This window comes from Serinus canaria, chromosome 8 (assembly GCF_022539315.1).
Source record: "Serinus canaria isolate serCan28SL12 chromosome 8, serCan2020, whole genome shotgun sequence".
NCBI classification, from domain to species: Eukaryota; Metazoa; Chordata; class Aves; order Passeriformes; family Fringillidae; genus Serinus; species Serinus canaria.
In genome coordinates, this window is record NC_066322.1 from 5,569,901 (window position 1) to 5,592,817 (window position 22,917).

The window sequence follows — 22,917 nt, forward strand, 5'->3', positions numbered from 1 at the left end:
TATGGGATACAGACACAGCATATTTTGAACTTGTTTTTTATTATCCATGTTCCTTTTAGCCTGCTGCAGCATTATTTGGATGTTTCTGTTCCTGTATCACAGCATATAACTAACATTTCCCAGAAAACCCACTCAGGGCCATACAAAGCCATCTGCTTTCAAGTTAGCAACAAATTCTTCTTAGAGATACCGGGTACAGAACAGCTCACACTGTCACTCCAACAAATTACGCTGCTGTTTATTTAAGTAATAAAGGCATTTGTTCCAAACAGTTGGGGCTTTTTCCAGCATTTGTTCTCCACATGTGGTTTGCTTCCTCAAGTGTTGATTTTTCATAGTTAAGAGACTTTTCCCTGCCTTTTATCCACCAGGCTAATTGCATTCTTACCCTTTTCTGCCTAACAAGAGCTGACAGGCAGTGCTCTCGGTGCTCTGCAGAGCAGGAAGCCATGGATTTCCTGTTCCAAGGAGGTAAGAGTTGAATCTGACCTCAGATGAATTGGACACATGGGAAATGGACAAAACCTTGTGACTATCTGCAGTTTTTTCTATCCTAAGAGGGAAGATGTAGTCAAGGCCCTTTATCCCATCCTCCTGCATCCTGAAATGATCTGTTGCCCACAAATCCAGCCCTCTGACCCATCTGCCACAAACTGTGCTCAGCTGTTCACAGCCTCCTGTCTGCTGCTTTCCAGGGGGATCCCATACTGTACCAGGATGTGCTGTACACAGGCAGAGCCTCCACAATGTCACCTGCCAGACTGTGTCACACACATACATTTTCAAAAGTAAGTGTATTCTTCTTAACTGAACCTATTTCTTATTAGGCAAAGCAGCAGGGCTGAAAAGACAAAACTCAAGTAAAAGTTTAATAATAAAAGTTGTGCTCCAAAACCAAAGCATTCACTCAAATTTTTGCAAGCCAGATCTGCTGTGTCAGGTATTAACTCTGCTCAGTGGCTCCAACTCTGACAAATCATGTCATGCTTCTCTTGCTTTTTTCATTACAGTAAAAATTCCAATAAGCAAGAATTATATGTATTTTGCAAAAGAAAATAAAGGTAAGATATACCTTCCAACCCAACAACACCTCTGGCTGTCACACTTATTATAGCTGGGAAAAAACCCCAAACCAAGAGCTGGCAAGGGGAGGACCAGAGTCCATGAAGGAAGAACAACCCACCCAAGCATTTTAATGCCTCAAACTGAGATTGCCCCTCATGTGACCTGAGAGTCTGAGAACACCAAACCCTCTGCCTAGAAGATTCCAATTTATTTTTTTCCTTTACACAAGGCCTTTGAAACCAAAATGAAAGCACTGCTGTGTTGTGACTGGTACTACCTTTTGGTACCTCTAGCTTCCTTTCTAATTCTGTCCCCAAGGAACCCAGTTAACATAACACAATTGCAGTAAGATAAACTTCATTAAAAAGGCTGATCTAAAGCTACAGGGGATTTTAGCTGGAGAAGAACTTAATACTGCTTGGTCAACAGAGCATTAGGGAGTGAGAAAGAAAACCTTTGTAGCAAGAATTCTAAAATGGTACAGACTTAGGTAATGCTTTGAGTTGTGCAAAAAATGATGACATTCATAATGTCAAAAGCTGCTTTGTACCACAGAGCTTTTCCTCATGAAAGTAAATTATTTCTATCCACTTTAACATTTATTTATTCAAAGTTGTCATATTCTAAAACTGCAGAATGTTCATGGAGGTTTTGGGATTTCTAGAAAATCACACCTTCCCCCTCACTCTCAGAAAAATCAGGGGAAGTACTATATAAAAAATTACTCAGCAAGTTATAACACAAAGAAGGTGCTGAAAGTAAAGAAGCAATACAGGACAGATGTCAAAAGAAGACATTAACAGGTAAATGGGCTGAACACACAACTTTGTCCTTTACTCCATCTCCTTAAATCCTGCAGGAGAAACACCAGCCTGACCAGCCCTCTCAGCTGCAGGCTGTGCTAACCTTTGCACTACTCCCCCTACCTACTGCTGACGGGAATGGAAGGTTTAATCTGGGATTTTTCTGTTTCAACGACATCACAGCTGCAGATGCTCAAGCCTGAAAGCCCCAGGCCTGTGCAAACCCAGATTTCTCTGAGGGAGAAATCAGGGCTTTACCCTTGGACATTATTCCTCTTGGTAGCAAACAAATTGTAAAGTCATTTTGTTACCTTTTTTCCCCTTCATAGTTCTGTGCAACTTTCCCCCCCTTAATGAACTTAATCTCATTCTGCAGTTGAGCAATCTAACTTGAACTATTTTTGGGATGGACTACTATTCACTATGTTATCTTGTTTACATTTCAAAACAAATTTGGCCAACAGTGGCCCAAAGTATGTTGTGTGTGCACTCAAAATTCTTGAAAAAGGCATGTTCTTAGCTTGCATAACAGACATCTCCTCAGAGTTCTTCTGGTAGTATCAGTAATTTAAGAGGAGGAACAAATGGTTTTCTGGACAGAATTGCTGCTGCAATCCTCGAAGTCCCCTTTGTTTTAACCCACAAGCCAAATGGCAAGAACTTAGGAAAAAGCAGTAAGTACAATAGCAAGTGTTATTTTACAGGGTCTAAAACTGCTTTCATTTGAGAGACATGACTCCTATCTATTCCAATCCTTTAGATAAGTCAATAAACAATGCACAGGAGGAAACCGTTCATATGACCAGATTGGTACTTTTAAAAGTTTACAGTGGAGCAATGCCATCTTTGTCCTAATTAACAGAAAACTGGAAAAAGCCTTGGAAAAGATGATGAACAGTGGCTTCACAAATGTTGATTCATCCTGATATTAAAACCCAGGCCTGACCTGGGTTCCACTGAGTTCCTGGGCAGTAAAAGACAGCTGAAATTCAGTACAAATGAACTGATGCATATAGAAAAATAATTTAAAATATTTCTGTTTCCCAGTGCAGAAATAAGCACTGAGTTAGTATGAAAGGAATGAGCCCCCAGTTTTAAGAAATCTAAGAAAACACCAGCTCAAAACAAGGAGTGGTCAGAAAAGCAACTGGAGAAAGAAAAATACAGGCAGAAAATGCTCTTGTATCGTGAAAACTTTTTAACAGGACAATTGGAATGCTGCATACAGGAAGGATACCTGGATGGACAGAAGGTTACAAAGGTCTCTCCATGTGACACAGTTAAACAGAATGACCTCTCTGTAAACTGTGAAGCCTGAAGGTGACAGGACAAGAATATAAGCACAAGGAATGCTCTGAAGCTGTTCACTGTTCTTCCAGTAAAACACAAAGCACCTCAAAAAAGCCCCCAAAAACTCAGAGGTATAACACTGCAATGTATAGATTGGAATAGGAGTGGGTTTAACTATATATGATGAGTAGGTACAGAAACTCATGGTCCATGCTAAAAAAGCTGTCCAAGGATTCCAAAAGGGACTGGACAAACTCATAAAAGACAATCCAGACATATTCACTTCTGGCTCAAATTGGTGAGCTGGGGAAAAAAAAAGACAATCAGTGGCAGTTAGGAAAGTACTCTGAGTAAACAGATGATTTGCCATATTCCTCTTCCTTCCAAGGTACCAACAGGGAGAAAATCCAGGGGGCCAGAAGCATTTTTGGTCTGATGCAGTAGAGCTATTCTAACTGCTCAGCAATCTGTCACCATTCCCAACAAGAGGCAGAATGATTGGCTTGAATTTGCTCTTTTTTATTATTACTTTAGTTAAGCCAGGGAAGTGAAAGTTTCAGTGCAAGTTCCTCAGCCATAGCCCAAGTATGTGAGGATGTGAGACGTGTCTACTGGACTGAGATGAAGTTTATGGATGATGTACTGACAATGCCTGAGGAGGGAAAAATGGATGCCTGCAGGTGTCCTTTGTGACAACCTGAATAAAATACTCAGTTCATTACATTAACATGAAATCCACATTTATAAATCTGAGAAAGAGACACACAGAAGAACAGGAAAAGTATATTTAATTTTCTGTTAAACTTCCAACCAGAATACATTTTCCCAAAACAGAACTTAAAGCTTTTACATAACTGACAAGAATTTCATCATGATCAACACCAGATTTTACCAGGAGAAAACAGGTAACATATTGGTTATCTTCCCTCTCTGCTCTCCTGGCAAATCAAATCTGTTTTCAAGGTGAAGTATTATCAAATCCTGTGAACCTCAAAGCAGCATTCTAGTTCCTGCTTACTTCTGGATATTTTGTTTATTTTTTAATTGCAAAGTAGTAATAAGAAAAGTATTTTATAGCAAATCCCTAAAACCTATTCTAAAAAAATGTTAGAGATCCCCTTTACAAGATCATTTTAATGTAAGCAGCAGCAAATTGGAGAGAATGGAAATCTGAAAGCATTTGTATGATCTGCTATTACAGCCTTTAAAAAATGCAACTCATTTCATTGATATGCCAAACTAATTGTAACTTTCCTCTCTTCTTTCCCAACTAACCTCAACAACAGTAAGCAGTCTAATTCAGCTCTAATTTTTACAAAATTGTCCATATTGATTAGAACAAAAGCTGTCACAAAGCCCCACCATGTACGATTTGTAACTGTTAGTGCCTCAAGCTCTGCCATAGAGAAACTGATGGAAATTGTTAAGAGATTTAAGGTCTCTAATCACAGAATTTAGGTGAGAGAGGTCCAATCAAACCCAGCCTGTGCCATATTATTGATAATGTCTAGTTTAATTCTACTTTTTTTGTCAAGAATATCAAGTACTGACTATTTGCTCTACTGAGCTCAAAGTTTAGCTTTGCCTGGCTGAAGCTGTAGATTCTGAAGTTTCATTGCCATGCCCATGTTCCCAGAAATCTTCAATTTGCCTTGAAAGAATGCCTGAAAAGAAAGAAAAATTCTGTGAAATGCAATACAACATATTATCCCAAATGCACCCCTCCAGACAGTATGGGTTATTATGGATGAGCAGTTTGGTATTTCCAACAGTTCTGGCCCTTCACATACAGCAATAAATGTATTGTCTGACTGCAAAATAGCAAGCTGAGGAAGTTGTATTATTATATTTTTGATATTTAAAGAGAATAAACTTGCTTGTTTCTTAGACTATCACAGCCATGGGTCTGTACCTGGAGCAGGCAGAACACCCCATGGTTGGGTGGTGACTGCTCATAGCAGACAAGCTCATTAATTCAACTGCAAACTATAAAGCCACAGTGACAGTAGGTGCCACAACTGATTTCTTAGCTCAATCCTCCTCAGCCTTGGCTTTGTTCCTGATCAATTCAATTTTACAAATGTCTGTTTGTAAAACAGACATGCAGAAAATTTGGATTTTTTCCTCTAGACCTTGTAAGGAGATAAACTGTATGCACCAAAATATCCAAACTGTAGATATAAAGCTGGAGTTGCTTCTGAATTTTCTACATGTATATTATAACATTTCCACAATGTGTTTTATCTTAAAACTTCTCCTAGACACGTTTCAGTTTGCAAAATTTACCCCATGATTACCAGACCAAAATCTTTAAACAGTTACCCAGAGCATTTCAAATTTGGAAGCACAGAACAGCAACTTAAAATTAACTTAAACATCTGGTTTATTTGTACACTATGACTGCTTTTGGTGCACAGAGGAATAAAAAAAGAAATTCAACCAACCAACCAACCAAAAACCCACCAAACTCACCACCCAACAGCAAAAAATGACAGGTATTCAGTGGATGCTCACCTCAATTTCTACTTTCCAGCATCAAGATGACTCCTTACACTAATGTCAGCTATGGGGGTAAAGCCCTCCAAAGAAAGACCCACATTCCTTCTTTCTCATGGCATTTTGCAAAAGCTGGATTGCCCCTCTTCTCTGCAAACCAAGCACTATTATATCCCCTTCTGGGATATCACACAGGACACATCCCTGCAGGATATCTGACACACATCCCTGTCCTTCTTGATGAATCTCACTTTGAGTGATTTGTTCAGAGCACACCAAGAATTGTCATTTTTCAAATCAGCCATGGCAGTTTTGGATGAAAACATTCAAATGATTTCAACTTAAACACATTCAAAACAACCAACCAGCTCCCTGATCAGGTCATCTTTGCTGTACTTACTGTCTGAGGGTTCATTTTGCCAGTCATGAGTGCCAGCAGATCAGTGTCAGCCATTGTGATTGTACAATCTGCCTTCTTATCTGCAAGACAGGAAAAGAATGAAGATGCAAACTCAGAAATGAAACACTTAGAGGAGCTACAACTGTGTGGAGCATCCCTTCAGACCACAGGTCAGCAAATGATACCTGAAGTATGTACAAGCAAGAGCCATTAAAACAATATCTGCAAGAGGCCACCCAAAGCCAAGAGGCAGCTGGGCCACCTTGTAGGACAGACTACCCCAACAGTGAAGAAAGATGGGCCTTCCTGAAAACCTAAGCAAATTAATTCATTAAAAATAAATAATAATCTACCTGTATCCAGACAGAATGCTCATTGCAAGCACTGATAATCATTTTTCAGCTTTATCAAGCTTATATTTGCTAGTATGAAGGTCAGCTTGGAATAGATGAGTTTTCCCCTGTGACACTCTTAAGATACTCATTACTGACATTTCAGGCATTTCCTGCCCTCTCCTTCCATGGGAACATGTGCATTCTGAAAGCACTCATTTGAACTAATTCAAGTACAGAAGTTTCTAGGATCTTCTTACTAAAGTAAGCTGGAAAATTATTAAAATAAACTCTGATGTAAATACTGATGTGTAAACCAAAGGGCTAAAACCTGCACACATCTTTTCCTACACTCATCTTATTATTAGAATGGAATCTTTGATAAATTGTTGCCCATGCAACAGAAGACTTCTGTTTGTGGTCTTCTTTTTGTAATAACACAACAATGAATTTCTGAATCAAATCCTCATCATGTTTTTAATTAAGTTTGTGTTGCAGGCTCATGGATATATCAGATTTTGAGGACTGGCTCTTGCCTTTGTGGTTTTCGGTTTTTTGGGTTTTTTTTTTCATTTTCATTACTAGGGTGTGTGACTTCAGATTTGTGACAAGACATTTTCATGGCAAGGATACAAATTTTGTGTTCTCAATATTTTAATGGGGCTCTCCAACACCACCCAGTCTGTTTCTTATTTCAAAATGGAACTTGAAGTTTATGTCAGCTGGTACAGCACTGAAACCAATCAAGTTTTGTTGCTTAACTACCTGCAGAGAAGAACTAACTTGACAAGGCAGACCAGTTTACTGCTTACCAGTGTCTCCAAGAAAGCATCTGAAGAAACAGCTAAAAATTACATTTTTGACCCAAATTTTAAGAGGTGAGAGCCACAAAATCCCTGAGGTTTGATTTTCACTTTTTTTTTTTTTTTTCCATTCTGATTCCTGTGAAATCATATGACAGATCTGCATGTAGCCTCTAAGAAAATACACTATTGTCTCTAGAAAGATTCAGAGGAGAAGCTGTTTAGTTCTTGGTCTGAAACACCACGGATTAGGAGTACCAGTAATAAGAAAGTTTAAAATTAAGGTAGCTCTATGTAATTTTTGCTCAAGGTCACTACAACCTGAACTGAACAAAATATGAGTCTGTATTAATCAGTTTTATATGTATTCTGCAATGACATGATAAAAGAGCACTGACCTGAATTAACTGCCACAGAACCTTTACCATTTTTCACATCTACTATCCAAGTTGCTTCTTTCCCACCAGGACCGTCTTTTACTTTGAAGGCAAAGATTCCACCAATTTTCTTAACAAATTGCTCTCCTTCCTGTAATGACCACAAAATGAGAAACTTCAACACAATTTTCAGTTAGTCTTAGTTTACCAAAAGTAATTTAAAAACCTTCACCATTTCTACTAATATAAAAATATCTATCCCTCCCACTATGCATCATTTAAACAACCATCAAAAAATCTAAACAAGCAAAAAAACTTAAACTATGACTATCTATATTGAAATCTATTAAACTAAGAAGAATAGTCCTAATAGCATTGTCCTGACATACATTTGACAAAATGCAATTTCTTCTTCTAATCACACTTAAAAAGCAAGCACCTAACACCAAACACAAAGTTTCTTTGGTTAGTTAGCAAGCTCCTCACCTACAATCTAAACTTGCCTCCACTGAAATACTGTTATGCAGGTAGGAACTATCTAGAAAAAAGGTAACTTCAAATCGTGGCACAGTGTAAAAGGTTTTTTTTACAAAGAATTGAAAAAATTACAAAATCCAAATCTATAGTATTTGTTTCAGTGAGCAGTCCTGAAGAAGTGGTAGATGCCAATACATTTCCAACAGGTTTCAAACACATTCTGTTATCAATTAAAATCCTGTTGTAGGTAAAAGAAGTAGTCAGATACCTCTTGGAGCTTCTTTTCAATCTCTTTGAAGACCAGGTGTGCTTTAAATCCATCAACAGCTGCACTGAGAGGCACAGCTGCAATACGGCCATTGCTGAAACAAAAACCCCATTAATTTAAACACTTTCAATCACATTTTCAACATCTTCAAATGATCACCAACAGGCCTAACACCAGCAAGAAACACTTCATCAGTATAAAGCAACTCTGCTATCAAAGTGAAGCTTGCTCTCTTGATAGCCTCAACTACAATCACTCCAGATATCTGGGTGTTCTGTGTGTATAAACTGAAGATTAATTTTACAAGGGAAGTAAATTATTAATCTTATTCCTGATACTCTGGTGAAATCACCCTGCATGGCCCAATAGCAACATGGAACCCAATTCTTGATTCCTGCAGGGGCACACAGAGCCAAAGTACAGAGAAATGTCCAAAGAAATGGCAATTCAAGCAGCAGGAGGAACAGCTTCACTGCTATTATCATCTCTTGGCAGCAGAGCCCAGAACGGAGGTCAGGGTTGATACTGCTAAAGTGACAGAATTGCTCAGGAAATGTTGCTGGAACTTACTGGGGTGGTATGACACTGCCCTGCAGATGTGTGACAGGGTAGTCAGAGTGGGCACTGTCTCATCTGAAGGAGACACATCCATTGTGTTAAGAAACCAAGCCTGTTCTAACAGGATGAAAGCTGTAAAGTTCAGAAAAAGCCACCAAACAAAAATGAGAACTGTTTCAAAAACTAATGCAAAACTGATCAAGTCCTGCTGCCTTGATGCATGTTCTTACCAGCTATTACTAAAGCCACAGGCTTGATCTGGAACCAGTGACTAACTGTGCTGTAGGAAACTGGTGTGAAGGATCGCCATAAACATGGAGTTTCACCACCTTTCCCTTAATTACACAATGCACATCAGCACTCAGTTACATAAGGGGTGTCTGAGCACATCAGCCACTCTGCTCCATTCCAAAGTCTGACACACATTGGTGCAACTCCCTGTGTCAGGGATCTCCCACACAGAGCCTTTGGGAGAACTAGGGGGCCTTCAGCTTCTCTAGTATAAGATGAAATGAGTGTTGCTAAGATTTCTCTGGGTTGAGTCATACTAAAGAAAGTATTTAAAAAATCCTGAACACCAGTGAAGGTGAAATGAGCTATAGTAAATTAGACTTTAGTCTTGTCAGGAGAAATATTATCTGTACATGAAAAGCTCTCCCTGACAGGAAGGACTACTTCTAGCAGCACCTCGAGGCTGATGATATAAAAATAGCAACATTTTCCATAATGTGACAGTATTTTAAAAGATTAAGCTCAAAGCAATAGGAAAAGGTGTACTCCCTGTAACAGTCTTTTCCCTTCAGATGTAAAACTGTACCAATACCCATTGACAAGTTACATGAGCATGTCTGAAGAGAATCCATGAGAAGACATATTTTTCCTCACATGGTACAACCTCTTATGGATTAAAAAAGAGACAGAATTATCACTCCTCACACTACAAAAAAATCACTGCTGCAGTCCTTCAAAGTTCAGTGGCTTCTCTCATCACCTCTTCCACAGGTTATATAGTCACCTCCCAGAAACTGCACAGGTTTAGCTGAAACAGATGTTAGAAATATGAGCTGGGAGGGAGGGGTGTGTTTCTTTCTGAAAGGCCAGTGTATGATAAATTCTGCAGTTCACAGGTTTTCAAAGAAAACAAAGCACTAGGATCAAGCTTTAAAAGCCATAATACCCATAATAAGCAAGTCAACCTTTCTAAGGTACCCATAATAAGCAAGTCAACCTTTCTAAGGAAAGCTGAAAGTGAAAATGTAAAGGGAACTGTATCATAAGTCTCCCCTGAAATACCAGAACACAAATTTCAAGTGTTTTCTCTCAATTCCTGTCCACTCGAGCACTGAGCTACAGCAGAGTGAGGACACCTTCACACCAGTGTTCTCCCACTCTGAAACAGGCTACAATTGCAAGTGCCAATTCTGTAGCCAGTAACACCCCAGAACTCAAAGGAATTACAGTATCACATGAAACAGGGCTGAAAGCAATCCTTCACAGAGTAACAATTTTACACCAGCAACAATTTTAGCAGTGAAAGCAGAGGTTTCTCTGTTCCCATTAATGTCTTGCTGGTTTTGGCAGATACCTAGTTTCAATCAATTAATTTTAATGTGGCCTGTTTTATTCTCGGAATGGTTTTTATTTGGTGGCTTTTTCCTCCGAACATCACTCTTCCTCACATGAGCCATTTCTGCAAGCCAGTCTGAGCTTTTCAGTAACTCTCAGTGCTCAATGTGACACGAGTGGGTGAGTTTTAACCTCAGTACAGACCTGCAGTGCTGCAGGAACACAGGAGTGTTTAGTTTGCAGGGCAATCTCGCCCTTGAGCAGCGCCAATAACTCCAAAACAACCAAGTTTAGAGGCTCAGGAAGCAGGACAGCCAGGCTGGGCCAGCAGCGCTCCGTCCCTGCGCTCTGTGCAGCCCCGGCTGAGCGCTCCGGAAGGCCTGGCAGTGGCAGCCCGCGGTTCTCCCCGAGCCGGGCGAGCCCCCGGCGTGTGCCAGCCCCGGCTCACCTGCTGTCCCGGGGGAAGCCCATCCTGAAGAGCGTCACCACCACGGCGCCGCCGAGCCCCAGGTTGTGCTGCAGCGCGACCTTCGCCCCGGGCACCTGCCGCCGCCCCGCCAGCCCGCGCAGCTGCCAGCAGAGCTCCGCGCACTGCGCCAGCCCTGAAACATCGAGCGCAGAGCGAGCTCAGCCAGCGGCCTGCGCCGCCGCACACCGAGGGGCTCGGGAACGGGATCTGACAAACTCCCAGCGATCCGAGCTGCCGGGAGGGAAATGGACGTCCCTGGGAAACCCAAAGGAAGGGGAGCCCCTCTGCACGGCAGCCCTGACACTCTGTGATTATGTTCACCCTCGGTCTCCCCCCGCTATGCCATCAGCTCCCTCTGCAGCCAGGGCCCGGTCCCACCGCACGCACAGAATCACGGAGCTCACTCGGTTGGAAAACAGCTCCGAGACCATCGAGTCCAGCCTAAGACGAAGCACCGAGCTTGTCAGCTAGACCCTGGCACTGAGTGCCATGGCCAGTCTTTCCTTCAACAATCCATAACCTCCCAGGGCAGCCCATTCCAGTGTTTAACCATCCTTTCTGCGTCAAAATTCCTCTGTATGTCCAGCCTAAACCCCCCTAGCATGGCTTGAGGCTGTATCCTTTCATCCTCTGGTTACAACCCGTCTTCCAGGGAGTTGGAGGAAGTGAGAAGGTCCCCTCTGAGCCTCCTTTTCTCCAGGCTCAGCACCCCCAGCTGCCTCAGGAATTCCTCACAGGATTTGTGCTCCAGACCTTCCCCCAGTGCCATTGCCCTTTTCTGCACATTCCTCACACTTTTCTCCTTTCCCCATCCCTTCCTCTCCCTTCACCTGGTCAACTGCACAGGTCCTTTGGACAAGGACAAAGACAAGCAACTTGCATTTCATGCACAGAATTGTACATATTGCCAAGTGAAACATTATGAAGGAGTTCAGAAGTTTTAAAATCCCAGTCATAGATGAGAATGAACAGGTTTCATTCACATTCTCTCAGCCTCAAGGAGAGGGTGTGTACTGTGGTGCAGCCTGCCCTGGAATGGTTTGGGTATTTCAGAGGATTTACATGACCCTTGCTTAGCATGTAACTGGCCTCAAGACTGTTCCCAAGGGAAATGAAGCTGACAGGCTAAGAGTTGTCATTTTCTGCATTTTACTGACTCTTCCTCCATCCCATGGCACTGGAGAAGCAAAAATGCCACTAAGTGCCTCTGCTTCTATCACTGTGTAACTGACAAAAAATAACACAAACCTGGCAATGCAATATTCTCATCCTCTCATCCACAGTCTCATTTATCTGGAACCCTTTTCCTCCAAAGTTTCCTTACACTTCCCCTGGCCCCCACACCTAACTGCATATTGTATCTCACTGTTACAACTGTTTAGATTAAGATTTGGTGTTTCACAAGATTTCATCTTTTCCACTTTTCTGATAACTTCTCATTTCCAAATTCACCCAAGGAGGGTGAATTATCTTCACAAATCCAACACATTTTGTCCAAGAGCCCACTCATTCAGAAGCAAGAATAGCAGTTTAAAGAAGGGGAAAAAAAAAAAAAAACAAAACAAACAAAAAAGGGGAAACCTGTGTTGCAGGGAAATGGTGACCAAGTGAGCTTCTGTTGTAAACATCAGATAAATATTTTGATTTAATAAAATAGGCTTCTAGTACTGCTAACAATGGTACAGGCTATTCAGAGGCAGGAAAAATCTCCAAAACCAGAATTTTAAAGGATGACATCATATTAGAACAGTTATTTAAATACTATTCAGAAGTTGTACTATTGAGCAATTGTTTAGGAAGGTTAAGCTGTGTTACCCTGCTCCAACACTTGGATTATTTGAAAAAAAACTTGAGGGAAGAAGCTTTGAGGCCCTCACGTTTCAAGCACAGGTGGGAAGCAGCTGCCTGCTCAAGAGCTGTATCTCTTATCTAATGGGTGTGATTAAATGAAGGTTTTGCATACCTGTGGCACCAAGAGGATGTCCCTTGGAAATCAAGCCACCACTGGGATTAATAACCCATTTTCCTCCATAAGTATTGTCTCCTCTGTCGATCAGGTCACATGCTCTTCCTATAAAACAGTATTCATGTAAGAAAAATCTTTTTTATTTGTGATTTTTTCTGTTCTGCTGTAACTTACCAGAGATGCTGCATATCAGTCAAACCTTAGGAAATGTTACAGCTCATATTTCACAAACAGCAAAAACTGGCCAAACTACATTAATGAGACTTGTTTATACCATTGGAGAAAGCATAACATGGAGGAGAAGCATTTGTACAAAAGTTGTTTTTAATTTGCACTGAATTGTTCTGTTGGTGTATACAGCATTATGATATAATCAGTATAATGAAGTATTTATACTTTGTTTATGAAACTGAAGTGATAATTACATTTTTGTAAATTGTAATTTGTGACCCCCAGGACTTGGAAGGTGAACACCAAGTTGAACACAAACCCTTGCCACAAAGGCCAACTAATGGTACCTTGGGCTGTATTAAGACATTAAAATAGTGAATAAAACCACTCAGAAGACTAGTGTTCAGAATTGTTTAGCTTTCCAGACTACAGACAATTCTCCCTCTTAGCCAGGCTCTTACTAATTTATTCTTGTACCAGCTTCTAAACCCTACATTATTAACAGTGAAGTGTAAAAAAGATCTGTCATGGTTCCATGGTGCCATTAAATGAGAATACCAGGTTAGATTTGCCCATCTAAGTCCACAGTGGTTTATGCCACTTCATTAATCTTTATGCCTAATTAGTCTATCATTCCAAGATAAGTTTCATATACTATTAAGGCCAGACTGACAACGGGTTGTGAGAACAGCACTATTAAATAACCATGCACAAGGCTAATTAGTCAAATAGACAAGTACAACCAGGATTACGCTGCATCAATTAAAGGAATGAACCTAAAGAGTTTAATGTGCCTGTTGAAATATGTCAAACATTTACCATTTTTGCTGCAGATACCATAAAAACACAGCAAAAATGACAGCAGAATGCATATATTCAAAAGTAGACAAACACATTAAGTCTTCCTGGAGTTCCATAAATGTCTGTTTCAGGAAGAAAGCTCAGACTTGATATACCACCTAGTGCCAGAATATGGTATTTCCTCACAGTTAGTTAAAAACAAATTAGAGAAAGATTAGATCAGATGATAATCTATGCAAAACAAGAATATGTTTACAATTTCAATGCATCATGAACTGAAATAGCACTTTAATGCATTATTTATTTGAAATCATAAAATACCTCTTCAGCAGAAAATTTTAATGATTTACACACAAAACTAAATTGCACTGCCATTGAATCTGCTGTAAATCCAGCAAATTCACTGACCAAAACTAATCTGAGCATTGTTACACAGTTGACTTTAGATGCATGTTGACAATTTGCCAATAACTCTTCGGCAAAGATGTTTCAAAGATCAGTGACTTGCTAAGGCCCCCCACAGGCAGTTCTTGTCCTATATTTAGCTTCTTAAAAGGAAATACTTAGATGGAGGGAAATCTTGGGGTAAGATTATGATAGAATGCAGCTCCAAAAAAGGGGCCTTAGACTGAGATCACAGGAGTTCTTAATTTGAGTATTCTTGGTGCTTTTCATTTTAATAAAACAATTATCTCCATTGCTGCTATTACCTTCTGGACACAGTCCCAGAGCTTCATAGGTGAGGAACTCATTAACTGAGAAGCAGTCATGAAGTTCAATCACATCAACATCTGTAGGTTTCAGCCCTGCTTTTTCAAAACATTTTTGTGCAGCATTTTTAGTCATGTCATAGCCAACCTGAAAAAAGGAGCAATTCTATGTTAAAATATTATTACAGAAGTGTAGCTCACAGCTTAATTTTTAACTGTGCTTCTGTAGGTCCTGTCAGTGAAAGAAGGAGATGGTATTGTGATTTATTTTAATGCATCACATATCAGAGTTTGATATTCATACAATAAAAATTGTGTAGAAAGAAATAACATATTCTAAGGCTTATTGTTGGCATGCAAAACTTTTCTGGGGAATATCCTCTATTTCCTTAACCTTGATCACAACCCAAATGTTCCTTTGCATGACTCAGACCAACAGCCTTGAAACAAATCCTCAAATTGCATTGTTACCTTTTTGTATGATCTGCCAGATTGTTTTAAATTTCATTACTATTATAAGAGAAAAATTAAAGGAATTTTCTTTTGCTGTTAAAAATAGCCTGTAAATAATTTGTTAAAAACTAGGTTTCTGATAGCCTGTTCATAAGTTACTTATTGTCATTCCACAATCATATGCCTTGCTTATTCCATACCTGTCCAAATGAAATCAATTTTACATTCACCACAAAGCATAATATGTTTGCTCACTGACATGAAAATGTTCATAGCATCACTAGGACTTGCAGATACTTCAAGAAAACCCAAACAAAAAAAAAAGCCCACAAAACACCAAACCAAAACTATAAACAAAAAACCTCAGAAAAATCACCCCAATCAGTACCAGGGAATACAGAATTGTAAACCTACCATCTTCATACAACTGTTTCCTTCAAATGTGCTTGGATAATCAGTAGCCATCACCTGTGCTAGAATTTCCACAGCTTTTGGCTGCAATTTATGCCTTTTCACAAACTCCTCATTAGCCAAAATTGCAGCTGCAGCACCATTTGATGTTGGACTGATTGAAAGAAAAACAATGATGTTACTGTTCTAAATCAGTAATGTCAATCTTCATTAGACTGTTGATCTTCCATAGATTTATCTTTTAATACTAACCAAAAAAACCAACAAACAAAACCCCACTTTCTTTGGCTGATACCACTGAAACTATAAATTCCACCAGTGCTTACTGGACACTTTCACTGATATTTATACCAGACATTTGAAAATCATTACATCAAAATAGAAACGTGTCATTAAGGTTTTTCAATTTAGGACAAATCAAAGCTTCTACTTGGCTATAAACATATATAAACATATATACACCCTCCAAGAGCACTTAGGAAAGGCTGAAGAGAATTGACACTTAACAGCAATGGATGCACATGAGTAAAAGAACAGAATTACATTAGAACTCCAAAGTACAAAACTTATTTCAGCTTACTGTATTACACTGAGAGCAAGTATCTACTGTTTGGTCATGACAGATTTTCCACCGTTGCTTTGAGTAAAACTTTATAAAAATAAAACAATCTGTAAATTATAATTGACACACAAACAGACTTTTTAAATAGATGTCCTATCATATTTGTCTTAACATCAAGATCTATTTCACAATGCAAAGTTCTCTCCTTACCAACACTGTAAAACAGTCAAGTAATCAAAAATTTTGCGAGAATGCAGAACTTCATCTAATGTGTACTCCTTTTGGAACTGGGAATACCTGAGGAAAACACACAGATGCCATCTCAGATTGAGCAGTAGACATACTAATATCACACTATTAGGCAGCTACAGAGCTCTCTTTACAAAGTATAAGGCACTGGATAAGGAATTAATTTTAATATATTTCTAGAATAATTTATTTATTTTCTCATTCCATAATAAAGAACAAATGCTGAAAATATTCTGAATGTATTCTAAAAATACCACTTTGTTGTGCATGAGTTTTTTTAACAACCAGGGATGTTGACTACAGAGGCAGAGTACGTGACTCACGGGTTGTTGGTTGAATGGCTGTGGTTCTTCCATGCAATTTTTGCAAAGTATTCTGGATTTGTCCCTGAAAAGGGGAAAAAAACCCTGTGTTTAAATACTTTGTTTGCTCAAACAGTGCTGACATAACAGTTTAAATACTGTGTCATAAGAATCTGACCTTCACAAACATCTTTACAAGAGACACATTGTTATGAAGACTTTCCTTAGAACTCAGCTGAGGTTTCAAAATTAGATAAAGACTATTAAACATGGCTAAGTTTTAGCTGAAAGAACAACCCACTTGCATATTTAACACTCACATAAAAACACAGAAAACAAGTGCATTTTATCTGATGTATTATTCTATTACTGAAACTTAAATGATCATTTTCCTATCAGTACAAAACAGCTGCAGTGAAATTGTAGAGTCTAAGTCTATATTTTTTTTCATATAATAGCCTAAAAGTGCAAATAAAAGATGCACAACAGGCCAGGCTGTTACCTTGGAGCCAATTCCCTTGTCTGGTCAGGGGTAGCAAACAGCAGTGGCAGCAGCCTTGTAGTAGGTATTAAATCAAATCAAATCCCCAGCAGCTTTTGCCAAACAGTTCAGCCCCATGCCCATCTACCTATCCATGCTAAGGCACAAGGATAAAATTAGGGAGTTATGCAACCTTAATGCTACCATTTCTTAAAACAAAATCCTATTATTTTTAAATCCCTTCATAAAGAGAAGACAATGAAAAAAATGTATTTTAACAGACCATATTTCTCCATATGTTCTTTGCCAGCACTTGCAAACATCTGAGGTGCCACTGGAGCACTTGCTAGGCCATATTTATTTATCATAATTTCCAAATGTTTGTCCATAGGATTAGTTCTGTCTGCAAACTGAAAACAGAAATACAAAGCAAATCATAATTTCCATTTCTTTTCAACATCACCACAAAACTGTCACAGATTTCAAGCAAATTATTGTTTTTTCTAATATTTTAACAAGTCCCTGGGCAGTATGCTGCACTTCAGCAACATGATCAGAAGAATTGATAATTTCCCAGCTATAAAAAAAAGTAGATAAGCAGAAAATGCTTGATATTATAACCACTGCATTGATTCATGACAAGAATCACTGCTACAGGATTTGTATCACAGTCACTATTTTTCACCTCACTTAAAATCCTACTGTTTACATTGTTTCAAGTTATAAAATTAATACTCTAGGAGTATTTTCAAGGAAGCTTAGATGAAATATTGTAAAGCATGTTAAAAGATAACTCTTTTTATTTTATCACTTGCTAAATTAAACATTTCTCACCCAAACCTCTTGAATATATTATCGAATTTGGCAGTTCTGCAGTTAAATGACATATGGGCTCTAATATTGCTTGCCTTAAGGCAAAATACAAACAAACCCACACACACTTCTCCAGTAAAAACAAATAAGAGTCAAGAAGCTCTTAGTTTTTGGGAGAGTGTGCTAACAGGTCAACTGAGTAAGCATCAGAGCAGAAGAGCCAGAATCTTTTTGTGATTTGCTGTGTTGTTTGAGAAAGACACTTCAGTTACTCAAAGCTTCAGCATTTTATTCTGGTATTTTCCTTTTTCCCCACTAACCCAGCCTTTGACATTATTTTGGCAAAATACAACAACCATGACACATGAATTTTGCATGGAATGTTTTAGAATTTATTTTTTAGAGTATGTCATAGCTGCCATCAGAATCACAGAACTCACTAAAAGATTATTTAGATCAAACTAATGGTTTATTTTGTCACCATCTACAGGAACACAGTAAAGCAAATGGTGTTATTGACAATACATCTCAAGAGTATGAGAAAGAAGTGTATCCCATGTACAAACACAAACATATCAAGTGTTTCAGACACTTACACCTGAAGCAAGAGATCCTTTCGCCATCCTCTCAAAGCCAAGTGCCAGAACACAGTCTGCCAAACCTTAAAATAAAATAAAATGTGTGGCTATTTAAAGCACAATGTGATTATAAATGACACAAGATACTAACAACTATTCCATTTTAAGGTATGTACACAAACACCTACCAGCTTCCTCTTCCTTCCTCCTTTATTTTTGGAAGAGTCACATTAAGATGGACAAGATATTGATACAAAGATATTGATATCTAAGAACGAAAGATCACTACAGGATTGGAGTTTATTTTTAATTGTCTGACAGCAACTCTCATAGACAACCAAGCATTTATTCTCAGTTACAAATACTAAACAATCATACACAGTGTTACTATGGTTGTCATTACAGCAACATCAGCATCAGCACAAGAAAGTATCAAAGTCCACAAACGAACTGCAAAAATAGGAGGAAATACTAATCTGATGGCTCAAAGCATGGGCTGTCAGACTGCTCTCTCCCCTCCCTTCCAAAAACATGTTAGTTAAACACTTGTATGCTAAACACTTGTTTAACATACAGTAGTTAAACACTTGTATAAACTTCAAGCTAAAAGAAAAAAGCAAATCTTTTTAGCAGATTCTCCTTTTCATCCTAGAGAATCTAGTGCCTGCAGTACTATAATGCCACTTCTTCTGCACTTCTCCAAACAATTATTGCAGAACACTTAACTGGCAGAACTGACTAGGTTCATACAGCTCATGACACAGGAAAAGACACGTACATCCTCATACACCATTCTACTGCATCCCAGACAATCCCTTAGGTGCACAGAGCAAACCAACCCACCTCCTTCTACAAGCTGTCTGGCCATGAACAAAGCAGTGGCTCCAGTAGCACAGTTGTTGTTAACATTGATGATGGGAATGCCAGTTAGACCCAGACCGTGGTAGATTGCCCTCTGCCCAGAGGTTGAGTCACCTTCAAATGGAAACACAACAACAAAATAAGATACAAACTCACAAAAGTTTTGCTTTTGCTGCCATGTATGTGCAGTGCTACCAATTAAACTGTAATCCTGAACTTCTGAGCTGCCACCTTGAGTATAGCACTCAGATATCCACAGTAAAGAACCTCAGAAACAAGATGATACTGCTCAGATTTTAAAAACAGAAGTTTGTCCTGTTTCTGTTTCACAGGCTGTGAATCAAAGGAACATAACTGGACTGGACAGAAGCAAGAGATCCTTTTGCCTCCCCCACACCTCCCCTTAATAGAAAGCTTATTGATGCCATTCCTCACACTTTATCCACACAGAAGTTTGCAATTGTCACAGAAGTCACATCCCAATCAAACAATACTCACCATAAACATAACCCACACACGCTTGCTTCACTGCTGAATAAGGAATCCCAGCATCAGCTAAAGCTGCCTGGCCTAAAAAAAACAGTTTAAAAGTTAGAAAAAAAGTTTAAAATTTCAGGTAAAAAAAAAAGAAAAAATCAGCTCTCACAACCACAACAAGCAAACGTAGAGCAGTATGTATGAGTCCTGCATTCACAAATGAGAGTTGTAGAAATTCCTTATTATATGGAGCAAATATGGTCTTGTACCTCATAAGGACAATTTCATTCTCATAAGGACAGTTTCACAGTATTTTGAGCTCTGAACAAGCTTCTTTATCAGAAAATTTCATTCAATCAATTCTGCACTCAAGCACCAAGGCTGTTCATCCCAAAGAGAGTAGGTTTTGAATAATATAGGTAAGTATTCAATTATTTAAGTGCACAATCCAATTTTAAGCTATCCTGCTGACTTCAGCCTGGAAGGGCTGACCTGGACAGGTCAGCTATGGATTTGCTGAAAGTGGTCTGAGTTTTAAATATGTTTTTTAGATGTATCTATTCATTAAATAGTAGCTTTTCCTTCATATGTGTAATAAAAATATTGGCTGTAAGACCTAAAATAAGCATCAGCAATCAAACAAAATGCTTTATTACTAAATTACCTGCTTCCTTAGCCATGTCAGGATAATCAGCACTCCTCTCACTAGGCTTTGAAAACTGGCAAAAGAAAAGGAAGGAAACCAAGCTGAGAATAAATCACAGTGAGATTTAAGTCATTTTTGCTCAAACTGGTACATTTAAAAGCTTTATATTTAATTTAGAAATAATGAATTTTTTTTTCTCTTATAATCCTATTTGTAACAAGAACATGTTTGTTCTTTGTAAAGAATTTATCATACCTTACTCCTCACCACTGGAGGAGAGGAGGCATTTCTATTTTCTTTGCACTGTGACTTATTAGGGACCACTACAAATACATGTGGTTTGCTTTTTTACATCACTAACAAAAACTGTCACTGTTAAAGGAAATCCTCATGCTAACAACTTTTAATCCTACAAATTATTTTATGTCTCCTGTGAGCATATGAAAGTTAATTTGCTGCTTCCTTCTGCTGATGTCCCCAACGCCAGTCATTCGTATCACTTGGGTGTACTTTCTGCAGTGCCTCCTTTCATTAATTTAGACAGAGAATCTACATAGCAAAGGTCATGAGAAAAAACCAGTTGGTGAGTTGGTCATTGTAGAAGTCTGTATTGATACTGCTTGGGCTAACAGAGAGGAGAAGAGAGTCCTGACAATTCCTCAAGTCATGTTCAAGTGGTAGCTGATATGATCCACTTTTGAAAATGCAGAGCACTGGGGAACTGACAGTTACACACAGGAAATGTGGACACTTGTTGTGAGAAGATATAACAAATTTTAGCAGTCATTACATCATTAATGTTAATCAAATAGAAGGAATACAGTCCTAAAAGATTTCATTGTAAAATACTTAAGATGCAATATGGTGTCTGACAGGTTTTACTTGTCTCTTCCATGAGGACATCACAAGTGAGCTCAATAACTTCTGTTACTACATTCTGTAATCTAGTTCAGTAAACACAATTAACAGAATTGCCTTTAACCTTTCAATTCCTCCCCTATCACATCACATGCTGGAGAGTACCCATGCAGCAAAAAGACAAAAAGTTATTTAAAAGGTGTCCAGAAGGAGGAGTTTCTGATTACTCCGGCAAATATCAAAGTCGTCTTAAGCTTCATCTATCAAGACAAAAAAGGTTCTTTTACCGTTCCTCTTTGAAAATCATAAAATCGTTTAGGTAGGAAAAGACTTTAAAGATCAAGTCCAACTGTTACCCCAGCACTGCCAAACCCAGGCTGCCTGTTCCTGGCTTTGACAACCCTTTCGGTGAAGGAATTTTACTTAATCCTAATTCTAACCTTAATCATGTCTTGTGGAAATTTGAGGCCAATTCATCACTTGTTACTTGGGGCTCTTCTGCCCCACGCCCTCCTGGCTACCACCTGCTCCCGGAGAGCGGCGGAGGAGCTGAGCGGGGCGAACCGTGCGCTCACAACCCCAGGGCCAGGAACAGAAACGCCTCAGGACAGACCCTGCAGGGCCCTGCCCTCCCTGAGCCTCTGTCCCGGGACGGGCCCTGGGCCAGCGCCCGTGAGGACACAGGGACACGGGAACACCGTGCCAGCTGCAGGGCTGCTCTATCGACCCGCTCTGTGGAGCACCACGTTCACCTCGGCTGGGGTCCGGCCTCCCCCACACCCCGAGCGAGGGTGAACTTTGCGCGGAGCCGCTGCCGTCGGGCCGGGACCGGGCTCTGCCAGTGCGCTCCCGAGATGCCACCGCGTCCCGTGAGGGGCTTCAGCCGCGCCGGGGAGGGCGCGGGCGGCTCCTGCAGCACCTCTCCCTCAGCGGACAGCCGGGGGGCGCCGCCGAGGCCGGCCGGCGCGGGCCGTGTCCCCCCGCGCACACACGGGTGCCGGGGAGGGCGGCGGTACCTTGGTCATGCCGACGCCCACCACGAACACCCGGCGCTGCATGATGGCGATGGCGGCAGGACGAGCGTTCCTTTCCCCGCTGCTACCGCCGCGTCCCCCGGGCCCTCAGCGACACCGGGGCGGGGCCAGCGGGCGGGGCGGAGCCAGCGCCCGGGGACCAGACCCCACGGACCCACCCCCCCCCCCCCCCTCTCTTAAAGGCGCAGCGCCTCCATTGCGACACGGGCCGGGTGTCCCTACCCAAGGCGCAGCCATGGTCAGCCTTACAAACATCCCTGCTTATTCCCCTGAATTCCCCCACCCCGGCGATTAGCAGACGTTTTCCCAAAGCGGACGTGTAATGAAGTTCGCTGCTTCTCCAGAGAGGAGCAGCGAAGATGGTGAAGGGTCTGGAGTACAAGTTCTGTGAGGAGCAGCTGAGGGATCTGGGGGCTCAGCCTGGAGAAGAGGAGGCTCGGGGGGCCCTTCCCGCTCTCCACAGCTCCTCACCCTGAGGGTCAGGCTCTGCTCCCAGGGAACAAGGGACAGCATGAGAGGAATGGCCTAAAGTCGCACCAGAGGAGCTTTAGGTTGGACATTAGGAAGAATTTCTTCACAGAAAGAGTGAATGGGCTGCTCAGGGAGGTGCTGGAGTCGCCATCTCTGGAGGTGTTTAAGG

General features: G+C 40.3%; 1 protein-coding gene across 1 annotated transcript; it reads right to left on the bottom strand.

Moving 5' to 3' along the window:
* Window positions 1-3,929: 3,929 nt before the first annotated feature.
* On the bottom strand, window positions 3,930-22,407 carry SCP2 (sterol carrier protein 2). Its single transcript, XM_030226699.2, has 16 exons — window positions 22,260-22,407; window positions 20,404-20,458; window positions 19,761-19,832; window positions 19,245-19,376; window positions 18,420-18,484; window positions 17,294-17,420; window positions 16,551-16,614; window positions 16,189-16,275; window positions 15,420-15,570; window positions 14,553-14,700; window positions 12,868-12,975; window positions 10,884-11,037; window positions 8,312-8,405; window positions 7,588-7,717; window positions 6,055-6,134; window positions 3,930-4,822 (listed from the first exon to the last, which is right to left on the bottom strand). The coding sequence occupies exons 1-16, from the start codon at window positions 22,299-22,301 to the stop codon at window positions 4,727-4,729; spliced, it is 1,605 nt and encodes a 534-aa protein (XP_030082559.1). The 5' UTR covers window positions 22,302-22,407; the 3' UTR covers window positions 3,930-4,726.
* Window positions 22,408-22,917: the final 510 nt, after the last annotated feature.